The sequence below is a fragment of the Hirundo rustica genome, chromosome 2, assembly GCF_015227805.2.
Source record: "Hirundo rustica isolate bHirRus1 chromosome 2, bHirRus1.pri.v3, whole genome shotgun sequence".
In the NCBI taxonomy this organism is placed as follows: Eukaryota; Metazoa; Chordata; class Aves; order Passeriformes; family Hirundinidae; genus Hirundo; species Hirundo rustica.
This window is the reverse complement of record NC_053451.1, coordinates 108,411,949-108,428,518: the sequence shown is the minus strand read 5'-3', so window position 1 is coordinate 108,428,518 and position 16,570 is coordinate 108,411,949. Positions and strand designations below refer to the sequence as shown.

The 16,570-nt window shown below is 41.0% G+C and overlaps 1 protein-coding gene across 11 annotated transcripts in view; it reads left to right on the top strand.

The window, feature by feature from the left end:
• DMD (dystrophin) overlaps positions 1 to 16,570 on the top strand; it is a 1,060,860-nt gene that overhangs the window by 1,009,284 nt on the left and 35,006 nt on the right. For 9 of the 11 annotated variants that reach the window (XM_040088691.2, XM_040088709.2, XM_040088718.2 and 6 more), the window contains 4 exons: positions 6,345 to 6,511; positions 8,592 to 8,703; positions 13,641 to 13,777; positions 14,541 to 14,579. In XM_040088691.2, the coding sequence (XP_039944625.2) occupies positions 6,345 to 6,511; positions 8,592 to 8,703; positions 13,641 to 13,777; positions 14,541 to 14,579 (455 nt within the window). The remainder of the gene's footprint in view (positions 1 to 6,344; positions 6,512 to 8,591; positions 8,704 to 13,640; positions 13,778 to 14,540; positions 14,580 to 16,570) is intronic. The other 2 variants (XM_040088759.2, XM_040088743.2) reach the window with 1 other exon arrangement.

Below are 16,570 nucleotides of genomic sequence, written 5' to 3'. Positions count from 1 at the left end.
GAGGAATGTCATCCTCTCTTTTTTCCTCTGGATGAAGCTTAATTTTAACTCTCAGAGTGCAAGTTGGTTTCCAACCTGAGCAGCAGCAGAACAGACTATCTTGGAGGGACAGAAAGGGGGAAGGAGGCTGAGACAGGGAGTGGAGATAGAGGAATAGGTGGGATGGAGTCCTAGGGAGAAGAGCAGAAATCCAAATGAGGCAAGGGAGAAGGAATTAAGGAGTGGAAAATAAGGATGAGTCTTACGGAATGACAGTAAGAACAGCAGTAAGAACAATAGTGATGAAGGAAACTGTGGGTAGAATGAGGCATGAAAGAAAGGAGCAGCCAGGAATGGAGATGGGGAAAGAGATAAGAACTTTCCATGAGAAAGGGAGAAGGGGAGCACTGAGACATCCTTTCTGTGTAGGAAGGTGGGCACCAGGATCCACAGGCTGGAGGACAAGCACAGAAGTGCTTGGTGGGTGAGAACAAAGAGCAGCCCACGAAACAGAGAGGCTGGAAGAGCTGGACAGTCAGGCGCTACTGCTGCTCCCGGCAGCCTCCTTTTATTGGAGAGAGATAATTCATTTTTGAATATTTCGTAGTTTACATTAGTGCATGGAAACTAATTTAAGTCTTTCTTTGTACGCCCACATTGAGGAATGTTTTCTCTTTAGTTTTGGGGGGCTTTTTTTCTTCCCTTTTTCCTTCCTCCTTTCTGGTGATGAAAAGCCAGCAATATAATTGCAGTCGTGTCAGAGTCGCAACAGTTGTGTGCTTCAGAAATGGTTCTCCCAGCTCCCTTAGGTTAGGTGCCCTGGCAACGGCCTTGTCTGTCTGCACAGCAGCAGAAGAAGGGGGCTGTTTACTGTTCCCAGTGATAACAGGGGAAATCTCTCTTGCTTTTTGAATAGTGAGTCCTTGGGAACAAGGTTTGGGCAGGGAGGAGCCCAGCCCTGCTGTTGGCAGCAGCCTTGCCTGCTGCACACCTCTGCTCCTGAGAACTGGGTCCCCTTCTCCCGAGGCTGCTGCTCCAGTCCTTCTGCTGCTTCTCACTCCCCCAGCACTGACTTGAGCTTTCTGGAGTTGTCTTCATTTGCAGGAAGGTGCTGGGAGAAGCTGTTGGAAGGAGAAGGATATCACGGGAGTCATCTTTCCTATTTAGGACCGGGGTGTGTAATTTCTCCTTTGAGATTTTAAAGAAAAAACACTTTCAAGTTTAGAGAGCAGAGAGCTTAATCCAGTGACCACTTGAAGACTGTATAGTTCTGCTTAAGCTCAGACTGCATCAAAGCAATCTCTAGATCCATGAAAAATTGAGTGAATTCAGTGTTGCTGCAGTGTGAAAGGACTTTCCTTTTAGTTCTGTGATGAGTACGTTTTTTACATAAACAGGATAGGGAAATGATATGGAGTGAAGGACACACGGTTTTAATCGCAGTGGAGAATTATTAATATGCTTTCCTCGTATAGTGTAAACAGGACCTAGGAATTCACATCACTGCCTTGGATGAGTTACTGTGACATTAGGACTTTAAAGAAATATGATGAGAGAGCAGAGTGCAGCTGAGATAAAAATGCCCCTTGCCATTTCTCAGTCAAATGTTGGATAGTTGGTTCTTGGTTATAAAATGCTTTAAGTATGCTTTCTTTCAAGGATATACTGGAATTAGAGTACTTGGTGTTAAAAACTAGAGCAGATGAAGCTAAGGAGTAGTAAAATACGTGCAGTTAACTCATGCATGTATTTTAAACCTTGTTTTGTTTCATTTTGATGAAGCAAAGTATTTTAATATTCTGTATTGTATAGTCTTCATTACTAGATTTGTACTTGATCAATGGTAAGGCAATATCAGCCTGCTTTCTAAAACCACGGAAGTGTGTCCAAATCTGGTGTATTTACTCAGGCAAATAAAATCCAAAATAGAGCTGTTAGTCCTTTTAAGTGGTGTTTGAGTGTTGCAAATCCTGGGCCGAGACCTTGAAAGTGACTTTGGCCATAAATGCTGTGATTTGAATTGTTTGGACGGTTGTTTCTTGAGGCATTGTTTATTACTTTTATTTTTTCAGCAGTTAGGAAATACCATTACGATGTACAAATAGCTATATATAGTTACATATACAAGTCTATATGAAAATAACTTACAACTGCAATGTTACTGTTGAGAGACTTGGTATCTTTTTAAGAGATTCAGGCAGCCCTTGTTTCTATTCATAGGATATTTCTTCTGCTCCTGACTCTGATAGGAGAGAGCTGGCCAAAGGGAACTAGCAAATCCTTCCTCAAGCTGCTGTGCTGTAAATGTCATAAAACAGCAATCCTGGTTTTATTTCAGCAGGATTTTGTGAACCTGTGCCTGACTTTGGAGGCAGTCTTGAAGAGTCCTACAAGTGAACTGCTTTCAAAAGCTATTTTAAAATTCTTTAGGGGGTGGGGTTGAGAAGATGGTATTCTAGCGTGGCTCATAAAAAACTACACTAATTCACTTCTGGCTTTGTGTTATTTTATTTAATTATTCTTTGTCACAACACTAAAAACATTGCCTGGCGCAGTCAATGCCATCAGGTGTAATGCAGGAGTGGAAGACAAGGGTGGACAGGGTTAGATCTGACTCTGGGGAGACAGGGTTGCTGTTACTGGCTGCTCTGCATTTTTACACTTTGACAAGTCGCGAGAATCCCATCCCTCAGTTTGGTTTGTCCAAAACAGTATTATCTGACATGAAGCTTTCCATGCAGGCTGAAAAACACTGTTAAATTAAGAATGTGAATTTATTTCCTGTCAATTTCCTACACTGCACATAAACAGAATATAGCTAATCAGGAATGCTATCAGACATTGGTGCTGTATTATCGGACTCAGTCCAGGAGCATACCACATTGTTCATGTAAAATCCCAACTGTATTTTGTAGCGTATTTCCTATTATGGACAGACAAATTTAATACAGCAGCTACTCACTGGAGGAAGAGGGAAGGAAGAACAAAAAATTCATCTCCCAAGTATTGCATAAAGATGCTAGCACCACCCAACTTCCTATTTCCCCATTGTTTCTGCAAAATAAATACTGAAAAACAGATGTCTGGAACATAATGAATTTGAATGTCCTCCATAACAAATTGTTACTTGCAAGCTGGAAAGGCCTTAATGAATTTTACTTTATGATTCACTGTTATTACCATAAAAATTGGGAGTTGCACAGAAATGTGTTCAAGAGAAGAACCATTAATATTCTTTACATCTTGATCTTGTTGCTTCAGATATGAACTGTATGAATTCAGCCTTTTTGCTGTATGCAAAATCTTCAGCTGCTGCCTTACCGGATTTAGAGATTATTAAAAAAAAATTGTAATAGCAGCTCGGGAGACAGTCGAGAACTGTCTGTCCTATACTGTTTGACCCTGACCAGCTTTTCTCCACGTGGCTTTAAATCTTCATGTAATATAATTCAGAACCAGTTCCGATACATTTTAATGCACCTAATCTCTCTGAGCACAGGTTTTGTACAGCCGCCACGTGGAGCTCTGGGTAGGCAGCTCTTGGGACTGCTGGCAATTGACAGCGACTGCAAAATTAAAATAGATCTCGGGTGTTACAGAAAGTCTTTCATTGCCGCAGCATTTTCCCTGCAAATTTAAAGCAGCTACAAGTGGAGAGCAGCGCTTTGAGCGGCTCATTCTTATTCTGACTGCAGCTTGCACTGCAGCATTTCTGTACACCTCATGTTTTTCTATTAGGAATGGTATATTAAAGAGATCCTCTTAATTTTTTTTTTTTTTTTTTTTTTTTTTTTTTTTTTTTTTTTTTTTTTTTTGAGGCTAAGAGGACCTCTGTATAAAAAGTGTAGTCTGCTAGGCAGGGTAATGGTTTGCCAGTGTAGTTGCTGGCTGAAGCTGGATCCCTGAGTGAGTCACGGAAAGCCTCTCCCCTGCCCCTTTAGTGCCCTGCCTTCCAGCTGAAAATATAGATGGTCATATTTTATAAACATGCCTTTCACTTAGGAGTTCCAGAATTAATTTAATTCGACTGAATTCACTGATGTACTGTGGCAGAAGGCAGTATCCACTATTCTAGCAAATCCTTTTGCCAGTGTTGACTGAACTTTATTGTGCTTTTGATTTTCTCTTTTTACTTTGGGGGGCCTTCCTAAACTCTGCAGCTATGTGAAAAAAACCAGAGAACTAGGGTTTAATGCAGAAGACTTCAGAAGTGTTTCAGTGTGCATTCCATTTAATATAATCCTTTAGTGAATATCAAATTGTGAAGGACTTTATCTGAATAATTGTGGGTATGTTCTGATTTGATGTTTTTAGCCTAAACATACAAAAAAGGATAATTTTTACAATGGTTTCCCAAACAAGCATCTCAAGAAGGAAGCTCTGACCAAGAATCTTAGTTTCTAATGAACTAAAGTATTGCCACAGCATTTTAAGTTAATTTTAATGCAGTGCATTATTCAGGGCATATTACAGGGTTTGTATTTCACATCTTTTTTGTGGGTTTCTATCTGGGAGACTGCATTTTTCTTAACCTTCAAATATTGATCAGTTAATTTGTTGTCAAGGTTATAAACAGTGTTAGATTTTAAAGAAAACAAAAAACAAAACTAGAGCTAATTGGTTTTCCCTATAGCTCTCTCTCTCCTGCAGACGAGTTGAGATATTTTATTCTCGAAATTCATTGCTAGCATTTTTAGTGGGAAAAGGTTTTAGCTAGGTTATACTGAACTCAAATTTCATGAGAAACTGCAGAAGTAACTGAAAGCAAGCATAAAAATTCTCAGCACTCAATCCCCTATTCATCTTGGTCCATGTACATGATACATTAATGCCTATTATTTATTTAAATGCTTCAAATAGGTTTGGAACCACAAAGGAAGACCGTCAGCCTTATGAAGTTTAAAATATAAAAGACTGGCCCACTGAGAGCCGTATTTGAAAGCCTAGAGAAAAGGGAAAACAGAGGATTTAGATATATTCAGACCATAAATATGCTGTTGCTGTGGGTAGCGTGGAAGGAAATGTCTCGAGGAATTGGAATTAGCTGTAGTGATGGTTTAGAGAAACAGAGCACGATGTTATCCGTCTTCATCACTTGGGCTGTTCCCTATGCAGACACATCCTGCCTTCTCCCACCCTCCCCACGAAAGCCCCTCAGGTTTCCACCTGATCCATCACCTCCCTTTCAGCGCTGAAACAATCTCCCAGGTTCTCAGATAACCAGTTTTGTGCAGGCTTCGTGACACCCTGCACGACAGAGGGATGTTCCAGTGAACACTGACTCCATCATTCCACTGTTTTCTTTTAAATCCCTTTTGATGCTCCTTGCCTTTGTTCTGCACTGTTCTTCACAGTGTCCAGCCTGCTGGTGCACTGTGACCTCTGCTTATGCACAGAGATCACTACTATCCTGTTTCCTTGTGGTTTTTGTCTCTGCTATCTTTTCCCATACTGTGGGTGCTCTGGGTAGGGGTGATGTATCATTTTTTCAGGGGTGCATGGTGCTTGGCACAGTGGGATTTGGCTGTGTGACTGAGCTGCCTTGAAGTTACCATGGAAGAGATATCTGAAATGTCACACTGGTTGAGATGGGATGGGATGGAATGGGATGGGATGGGCTGGGATAGGAAGGGAAGGCAACAGAGGAATGGGTTTGCTGGGAAGCATAGGCTCTTCTGCTGCTGGCAAAGAGATGAGTGTGGGATGTAATGGAATATAAGAGTTGTATATTGTGGGACAGAACTTTATGGTGTTTGCAGTCAGTGATGGGAAATTTAAGGAAGATCTGGTGAGAAGAGGCGGTTTGGGGCGTTTAAGGAGTAAGAGGGTTTACATGTTCAACAACAGGCTTGAGAGATTTGAATGATTTCCTTACGTGTGCATTATGAAGAAAGGTCAGTGTGATAATGAAAGATGTTAAGGAGAAAGGAATTTTGATCAAAAGACACGCAATTTTTAGGGCTTGGATAGCAGTTTTTAAAATAGGTGAGAAGCAGTGCTATGCAGGCTCAGATAAGAGAGACAGGGAATGTGAGATCAGGCATCAAAGGTGATCCTGTAAGTGGATGATTTTCTCTGTGACAAAGTACATGGTAGTGCTGTCTATTGTAATAGGGAGAATAAGAGAAAGAGAGGTTTGAAATATTAATAATAGTTTTCAGTTCCCAGCTTGAAGGCAGGATCCTGAGGTTTTTCTATTTTTATTTAATTTTTTTTAATGAGTACTTGGATTGGGGGAAAAGCGGGAGTATATTCATGGAAGCGATACGGAATTGACAGGAAGCGAACAGCTTGAACTGATAATTAGCTAGTGAGTAGAGAGATCAGTTGTGCTCAGCCCCTGTCATTTTTCCCTTGTGTTGCAGGCCAACAACAAACCAGAGATCGAGGCAGCCCTGTTCCTGGACTGGATGAGGCTGGAACCACAGTCCATGGTGTGGCTGCCTGTCCTGCACAGGGTGGCTGCTGCTGAGACCGCCAAGCACCAAGCCAAGTGTAACATCTGTAAGGAGTGCCCCATTATTGGATTCAGGTACAGACTCTCTCCCTTTCGGCCATGTGTGCTCTTGCTTGGTGGATCAAGAGCTCTGCCTGCTTCCAGGAAAACCAGGAGCTTCGTTTTATAGGCATTTTGTTCTTGGAAAATATGATTGTGATGGGGACGCGAGGGAGAGTGGCACCTGCCACTGGGTGCAGTGCTGTGAGGCTTGAAGAGGACAATGGGCATCTCTCAGTTAAGAGATAGCCCTTCCTTTGTGTCCCAGTCTTTCCATGCCTCAACAAAAGCATTGTTGGGTTGCACAACTAACACAATTTGCCTTACATTCCATGTGTCCTATGCAGTTGCATTTTCTGAATGGGATCCTAATGAATTTCTTTCTGTCATAGCATAGCAAGGAAGTGCCTTGAAAATTCTCAGGCCTGTAAAAGCTACATGTGCATTTCTCAGTGAAAGAATGTTGGTGGAACATTAACCTGGAGTGGGGGAAATGTTGCTGGTCTATTTAAACATCTGGATTGACACCGTGGTTACTATGGCAATGAATAACTCACTGTGTTGTAAAATGGCTGTGTGTTGGTGTGCCTGTTGAGAAGCCACTTAACGGCTAAGTAAATACTCACTTTCAATTATGCCTAGACTTGTTTTATCACTTTGCTTTGCAATAGCTGCTTTGTATGGTTTCTGCCCCTTTAACACACAGTCTTCTTTTACCATTGGCATTTCTCCTTCCACTTTACCGTGTTGTTTACAAAGAGCTTTCTGTAATTTTGTTTCTAAAACCCAGATAGATAACAGCAGCAAGCAATGCTGCACAAAAAAAAGCCGTCATTTTGCTCTAACCTGGGAGCAGATGAATGTTGCTTTTATGCATTTAGTGGGGCAGTGCTTTCTGCTACAGTTTCACAGGCAGTGGGAAATGGAGGAAATTATGAAGATATTTATTGTTTTGTTTTGAGTCTGAGGCTGTTTCTCTAATAGTCTAAGTTCTTTTGCTTTTTATTCCCCATGAATATCTTAACTGGGAAGTGATAAATATTACTGAGGAAGAGCTATGGATTGGATATGAGTAATTCAACTCATATCCATTTTCTAATTTTCCCATTCCCAGATACAGTTTATGAACTACTGTATTATTACTTACACAGTTTTGTATAAACCAGCCAAAGACAAGTAGGTGGAATTGAAAAGTGCAGTCCTTGGAAATATCAAAGGATGGCAAGTGAATGGGTAGTCTGTTGTAAGCACTGAGAACTGGGGAAGCAGACACTGGAGCTCTGTGTTTGTGTCTAATTTTACTTGACTGATCTCATCTGTCTCTTAAATTTATATAACAAATCTATTATCATGATAGTAGAATCTGTCTGTCACAGATTTTTTTCTCTGTCCCTTGCAAGTCACTGACACCCTGTGTACACACTTGACAAAAAGATACTGTATTGGAAGGCTTTCAGAAAGCTGATACTGTGCACCCAGTTCATGTAAAACAATGTTCTTTTGAGGTCGTTGTGGCTGAGCTGCTTCGTGTATTTGGAACAAGACAACCCTTATGCCTCCGGCTCTTTCAACCACTTCAGCACAGCAGATACAACAGTTAGCTGCCTCATAGAGCTGATGAGATGAAATAATGGCCCAAAAGTGCATTTGGGGTTTTGCATGGATGGAATGCTCTACAGGAAAATTGTTTTTATAGAAGTGCTAGGAAGGACACAAGGGGGTTGCCGGAGTGACTTACTGAGAGGGCTTCACTTTCTTGAATTTTCCTCCTGGAGGACATTCTGTTTTAGGAATCATGATGAAGAACAAAAGATCTGAAGTTAGTGTTGCAGAAACAAAAAGTATGGTAGTGTTTTTCATATGTTAAAGGTGAGTGAATCTGTAGAAATCTTCCCTGTTGCCCAATAGAAGAATTTTATTTGAAGATTGTGATCTTTGACAAACATCTGAGGCAGCAGTACCTGTCCCTCGGGGCAGAGGAGCATTGCTGGGCATTCCACACCGTGTGACATCTCAAGGAAGAGAATTTACTAGCACAGCAAACTTGATGGGCTGATACAAAGCAGTCACATACAAAGCTCTGAAGCTGTGAAATTTTTTTTTTATCCTCTTTTAGGTACAGAAGTTTAAAGCACTTTAACTATGACATCTGCCAAAGTTGCTTCTTCTCTGGCCGTGTTGCAAAAGGTCACAAAATGCACTATCCCATGGTGGAATACTGCACACCAGTAAGTAGCTGTTTTACTGACCCTTACTGTCCCTCTTTATTTAGAAAGGAAAAACTTCTTTTCCTATGTACAAGGTAATGAAGCATTAGGACTGCTTTTCTTCCCTCTCCGTAATTAAATCTCATTTTATATACTATACATGCCAGCAACTTTCAATGCCTAGTCAAGGATACTCCAATGGTTTGAAGTAAACTGAAGTTCACTGTTTGCACAGTTCTGTGTTGTAATGTATTGTTGTGTGCTGATGACTTGTTCCATGTTCAGCGCCATAGCTCACTCCATTGATCCTCCTGGAAGCACGTGATTTGTGCAAATACTCATTCATATCTCGGGTCCCAAGGTTTCCTCCATATCAGTGAGTGATTTTTTTTCCCCCCTTTCCTCATCAAGTTGCCGCTTCACTTGCTTCCCCCCTCAACACTAGGGTTGCATTTTAAAGTTCTTCACTATTTCATGGTAACCTTGTATTGTCTGATCACTTAATGATATAAAATGCCAGGGAAGTTCTCATGGTTGCAAGATAGCTTTCATTTCTGAAGGGGAGAAGCCAGGGTGTCCAGTACAGGGTGCTGCAGTGATGGTGTGGTGAGGGTCTTCACCCTTCTTTCACGGCTTCCAAAAGGATTGGTTTTGCATAAATGTGTATTTCACACCTGACAGATGGCAAAGGAAATTCTACATTCCTCTCTCAGTGTGCTCCTTTCTCTTTTTGGCCTCTCAGGACCAGAAAAAGGGGCATAAATTAGAGACACTCTTAAGTTAAACTTCCAGCATGTAGCAAGATTGAGCTTTCAGCTGCCTGTGCTATTGCTTGTGTTGGTCTTGGAGCAGGGCAATCTGGTCAGCATTTCCTGGTGAGATAGGATTATTCCTAGTCTTTCATCTGCTGGTAGTCATAAATGGTGAAAATAAAGCATCAAAATGATACTTAGGCTAGCCTCATAAAATTATATGAACAGTCTTTAAATCTTTATCCAAGCAAAAAAGCATGGCCAGAATGAAGTAAAAGACTCTGCTTTTCTTACAGACCTAAAAAATAGAGAAAAAAATCTATGCCCCTAAAATATGACAGTAAAGCAAGCCCAGATTTTTTGTTAGTTTTAATTTACGGATAGTTGCTTGCATTACCTATCAGCTTTCACCTTTCAACGGCAGTATTTCCTGGGAATCTCTGCAGGGCCAAGCAGTGCACATTTGCTGGCTCTTTGTCGGTATTCGTTGGCTGTGGTTTTCAGCGCTGTCCCCCAGGGACTGGGGTTGCTGGAAGGGTGATTTGCCTGAGCTGCTGCACAAGTCGGAGGGAATCGCTGGCGCTGCCTGGGCAGGTCTGAACAGACTTCTCCATTGCAGGCATTCCTAGAGCAGAATCTCGTGATCTGAGTCGTAGGCAGGGTGAGTGAGTGAGTGACTCCCTGGGAGCCTTCCTTCCACCTGCAGCTGAACCCCTCCTTCCTGGATTGACTGCGGGTTTGCTTTGCACTTTGCCACTCTTATTCTTGCTAAGAAACGTGGGAGATTTGTGACTGGTGCACGAACCAGTATCTTCCAACTACTTTCCCACATTTTTAGTGTGCTTTGAGGAAGGAGAAGTAAAAAAGGATTATGAGGCAGACCTCCAGCCTGCAGCAGCTCATTGCAGAGCTGTGTCCAGCAGGTTTGTGTTGTCCCTGAAAATAGGGATTACTAAGAGGTGAACATGGTGGTGAACAGGAAACCTGCCACCACGTCCAGCTTGCTGGGTCAGAATAAAGAACCATTCACCGCCAGTGGATTTTTCCCTGAGCTCCAGCAACCCGTGCTAATGTGCCGTGCCTGGCTGCACAAGCAGCCAGCTGAATTAGAGGAGGATTAACTGGGGTGGAGGGGGAAGCGAATGTGACACACAGCAAGCCCCACTTGTTTTTGTGTTGCTGCTATTGCAAAAAAATTGCCCAAATACTGGGGGGCTGAACGTCCACCGAAGCTGTGTCTAGTTGTAATTGTTTTCTAAATGAATGAAAAAGAGCATGCAGGTGGCAGAGCATTTATCAGTCTTTCTCCACACTAATCTGTCACCTTAAAATGCATTTTGGCAGACACAAGACATGTGATGCCTTCTTTGATAATGTCTTTGCAATAATTCAGTGTGCTTATTGAAGTGTTCTGATATTTTTGTTCTCCCTCCCTCTTAGTATCTAGACATTTTTGAGCACTGCAGTCTTTAATTCTGCTTAGGGGAGTTTTGAGAACTCATGCTAAATACCTGAGGGATGTGATAATTTTCCCTCTTGCAAAAGGTTAAATCAGAATAAGGGCAAGGTAGTTGCCTAGTTTTCATTTAGACAGAAAAATTGTAACAATTATTCCTGAAAGCAACACAGCTCGATTTATTGTTCAAAGAGATAGGACTTAAAGAGGTTTCAGACAAAGCATAGGAGACAACTTACAGACTGAAGGTGTAAATGCAGGATGATTTTTCTGTTAGGGTTTAATGAACAGGGACACACAAATATAAAAAACACCTTGTTGGAAGGAAGTGTGTTGAACTGATAGACCTGTCTACATTCAGGGTTTCCAGTCGGGGCTGAGGTCTGGGGAGGGGGTTGGCAAGGCAATTCCTTAAACCAAACTGGGAAAAGTCAGCTGGTGCTAAAGCTATTCCTGTGTGAATAAAACAACAATTTATGAAATAGCTGGGTTTCAGGATAGTTTTGGAACACACTCAACCCATTTGCCTATACATTGCTTTGATTTAAGAGAGATGGGATGCTGAAACGCCACTGTTTCTTCCTCATAAACCAGTTCTGCTGGGAATTTTGCTCTGGATGATTTTACTCTGAAAATCATGTGTAATAAAACATCTTTGGAGTAAATCAGAAGGTTTGGCTGAAAATAGCCTCAGTTTATAATCTTGTCCAAGTAATAATCACATTTCCTTTGCCTTTCCTGTGCTCCTTGAACATTTTTTAAATGGCAGTTGGATCATATGAGAGGTGCCTGATGCTTTTAGTTGTCACTGGAAGATATATTTTCTTCTTGGGATTCTTGTGTTACCAGCTAGATTGGGATGTTTCTGTGCAAACACAGCATTTTGCTGTTTGGTTGTCATGGAAAAGGTTCGGGGGAGAGAGGGGGAGAGCAGTCCCACGAAGGCTGAAGCAAAGAATGTTTCATTGCTAATACCTAAAAACACTTAATCCAAATTACAGTCAAATGCAATAGAAAGTTCTCAACATTAGTAATAGACAGGGCATTAATAAATGGTTATAAATGGCACAGGTGAACAACTGGACAGAAAGCTGTGCTTAGTCTATTTATACCAGTATTAAATATTAAAAGTTTTTCTGTCTTTCCAGCTGATGTGTTCTGTGTGCTCTCTTGATGACAAGCTGGTTAAGAGCCCTCCTGGCGGGCACTGCAGACAGAATTCAGCAGAGGGAATTCCCTCCTCTGGGGGCATGGGCAGGGAGATACCTCAATAAATCTCCTTTCTGGAGTCCTCTGGGTGGTCTGGACACACTTAATCCCTCCCTTCCCCAAATGTCTTTACTTCTGATTAATTAGGGAAGGGATACTTAATATTACCAAACATTATCTCAGTTCCTTGAAGATACAGATGCTGCTGCACTGGCTCATAGGCTCTGCTGTCACTTCCCTGCCAGTCGTTGCTTACACAGATTTTTACTGCCAGACAGACTGACCAGAAAGGGAGCCAAATTCTTTCCAGCTTTACGTGAAGCTTATAGGTGTCATAAGTACAGGGATAATATTTACCTCTTCTCTTAAGGCTTTTCAGGGCTTCCTTAATTTTTCTACCATTTAAAAATCTATGTATCTGTGTTTGAGCAGCTCTGTGAAGGTTGGCTTAACTGATAGGTTCCAGCACATCCTTCCCCTCTATGCAGAAGGCATAGAACTCAGTAAAGATGTCAGAAAGATTAACTTTTTCCTAATTTCTTTCCTTTAAATTAGATAGATTGGAGAAGCAATATTGTTATATGGGTCAGGAGGAACTTAATTTACTGTAAAAGATCAGTACTTCAGGGTCTAATGTTTCTACAAGGTTCAGAGAAGGGAGTGCAGCCTTACTGAAGTAATTGAAGTCTTACATTAAAATTCATGAGAAAATTGCCTGATTCTTCATCAGGCTCTCAATAAGTCTTGCATCTTCATAGCAGACATCCTTGAAACTCTTTCTGACTCTTTCTGGTCTTTTTAAAGCTATGTTGTGCTCCTCTGCTGGTCTCTACAGCAGCCAGGGAAGCCTGCTGCAGGCAAGGGAGTAGAAAACTTCATGCAAATTGTTCTCTCCTCAGACTATTGATCTTAAATGCCTGCTAGCTTCACATTGAATAGGTGCAGGAAGAAATAACTGATCCGAGAGCTTTCAGCAACTCTCACCTGCTTTTTGTTTCCCTTTGATCAAAATATTAATGGCACAGAAGGCTGAGGAGGGAAATTGGAAAGAAAAGGTACCTAGAGACTTTCATAGGTTGACAGGTCCATGAGGTGGAGATGCCAAGCCTGTGGTAAGAGTTGGGATCCAGACAGTGGAGCACAGCTGGACACACAGACTGGTTGTGTGTCCACCACTACAGCTGTTATAGTGCTGAACCAAAAGTAGGTAGAGAGTCCCCCCACAGCCAGCTGAGGAAATGACAAATTATTGTCTAATTATTGCTTGTCTTCTTGAGATCACCTGAAGTGAGGCATGAGCCTGTCAGGGGGTTTAGAAACTTCTTTGTCCCTCCTTCCTCCCCACTAGCAGTGTCTGTGTAGTGCATTGTGAGGTGACACAATGTGATAAACAAATAAAATTGGTGGTTCCGGGCTCAAGCCGTTGGCAGCTCTGCTGGGTGTGATCACAGCTCTTCCAAGTGACCCAGCAAAGAAAGAGGCGACTGAAAATCAGTGACAACCTCATGAGAGATGATTTCATTGTGATTTGTGGCTTTCAGACAACTTCAGGAGAAGACGTCCGTGACTTTGCCAAGGTACTAAAAAACAAATTTCGAACAAAAAGATATTTTGCAAAGCACCCACGAATGGGCTACCTGCCTGTGCAGACTGTCTTGGAGGGAGACAACATGGAAACGTGAGTAGCTCTGAAGTATCTAAGTAGCAATTCATTTGGTACACTATTCGAGCTCCCCAGCTGGTGCCAACTCCTTTCACTTCCTAAATGCATTTATGTCTTTCATTTCTGTTTACCTCGCCTGGCAAGAAAACACAAGCTGGGCTTCCAGTTAACCATTGCCTTTATCTGCTTTCACCTGGCCTTATACAGGAACTTCAGCTTCAGTTAGGAAAAAAAAATACTCACGGTCTTACTGGCAGTCTTACAAACTTCTAAGTTTGATGTGCAATTTGGAGGCTAGTGATACATTTATTAAATTTTTATTTTCTTCTGAATGGGTATCTTTCCTTGGTTTTATTTTTTTAATTAGGCTGCGCTGTTTGTGACCTTCCTAGGTGATTTCTTCTTTTCTCAGCCTCTAAATTTAATCTTACTAAATGACTTAGGTGACTTCATGGAAAAAAACAAAAAGCAGTAATGATACACATGGAGAAATCAATGACTTAACCCAGTTTCCTTTGGTTTTTTACATGTTTAATCAGTTGTTTAATGGCAATTGCATGCAGCTTGTTCTCGCTCTTTCTTTCTCTTTCTAAATTTTAGATTTCAAGGTTTTTTTCTCACTTTTTGGTTGGTTGCTCTTCACAGCCATTCATGTTGGTCTGTTGGATTTCTGCTTTTTAGTTGTTGTGACTTTTTTTTTTTTTTTAACTTTCTGTAATTATTTTGCTGCTGAGTTTCTTCTGCCTTTCTCTTCACCTCCTCATTTTTTGTCTTGCAGTCCTGTTACTCTGATCAACTTCTGGCCAGTAGATTCTGCGTGAGTACTTTTGCTGAAGTGTGCTGCTGCTGCTACTGCTGCTGCGCTCCCTCACTTTTTCTTTCTGTTTATTTCTTTGTTTAGTTTTACATGAGATCATTTCCTTCTTTCTTTATGATTATTTCCTTTGATGCACTCTCTGAAGGAATGTTTTGGTCCCAGATGAGTAGAATGAGATAAATCCTGGAATTTCCAGCAGTCATGGATTTTGTACTGTGTACTCTTTCTGGAGTATGTATTTCTCATCGAATTAACAGGGGTTTCGTGCAGACTTACTAATGCTTATCAAAGTTTGTCATTTAAAAACCTGTGTTTCTGGATAAGTGTCGATCCCTCTGAATGTATACTAAATGCTTTTTGAAAGACAGAGATTGAACTTGATATGGATTTAATTCAGTTTCAGGAATGACAGTTTTGCAGATAAAGCTATGATTTGGTTTTATGTGCCACCATGCACACTCGAGTGCCCCAGTTAATCCAGAGCTCACTGGGTATTTTATTACGGTCTTTCAGATGCATTCAGATTTGTGAAGGCAGGTTGAAATGGGGAAATGTTTACTGTATTTTTTCAGAGGTTAAAAAAGCAGGGGTTTTCAGCTGTGGAATGGATTTTCATTCTTGCAACACTCCAGCACATGCATTGTCTTACTGTTGTAGTAATAGCCTCAGCATAAACTAAAGATAGATATATATTTACCATTGTGGCATTTGCTACTTCTAGTGTTACACATAGCTTCTAGGGTAATGTTAAATAAGGATTATTTTAATTCACATATTGATAACTAATGAGAAACTAATAAATAGATTTTTTTTATATTTCTATATGGCAAAATGTATATGGCTTGCACCTCCATTGAACTTTTTGTAGAATAAACAAGAGTGGAATGCATACATTGGAATATTGATTTATAATTTTCATTGGGAGCACAAACCCTTGGGAAGCTAAGGGAAGTGCTCTACCTTTAGGAAATTCAAGCAACCAAGAAGCACATCTAATACTGCAAACCTCATATGGCTGAGAATTCACCCACAGAGAAGGCCAAAAGTCTGGAGCTAGACTGAACTAGTGCAGCCTTGAACTGAGGATGCACTTTTATAGATGCAACTATGGATCTAGATTCCTTGTATTTCAGAGCAATTGCCAAGTTAAAAGTACCATTCAAAGAAAGCTTGGATCATGTGGAATGCCATCACTGTGTCTGACATAATGTGAAATTAAACTATAACATGGTTATTTCTAATTACTTATAGCAATAACATTGTGGTGTGCCTGCACTGATAGCTTCACACCAAAGCTTTGCTGTTACATACTGCAGGGAGTTTAACTCATATATAATACTTGAGAAAACTTGAGAAATACTGAGGAGCAGGATCTATGCAGAGAGGTTGCACTTTTCTACCAGATTAGCTCAGGTATCTTCTGGAGCATAATCCTTCTCTCTGATCTGACAAGGAAGCAGAAAAATAAGAAGTTAATAGTGGCTGGAAAGAATTGCCCTTAATTTTGTTCAGCTAACTTTATTTCTTTCCTTTGTGCTACAGCACTTCACCTGCAATTCGAGTTACTGAGTCACCCAGGTTTAAAGCTGTTTCTTGGTTACAGGGTGATTCCAGCTTCAGCAGACAAACCAGTTATCATAAAACTTTCCCATGTTTTCTACACTCATGCCTTTTTCTGGTGCTCTCATGCCAGGTTTCTGGTTATGCTTGAGGTGCCTCAGAAAGGCATCACCTGGCAGCACTCAGCAATGCTAGTGCTGTTCTGACACCAACATGTGGTATACATGGAACTGTTTATAAATAGATTATTTTGTTGTTGTTGTTGTTGTTGGTAGTTAATGGTTCTTTCTGCTTATTATCCAGTTATTTTGCCCTGATACAGTGTTTGCCCAAGCATTAAAGGGACAGTTCACAAGTTGTAAGAATTTGTATCTTTTTACTTGAACTGTGATGATACGATGATACAAATACAATTTACTTGTTTCTACACT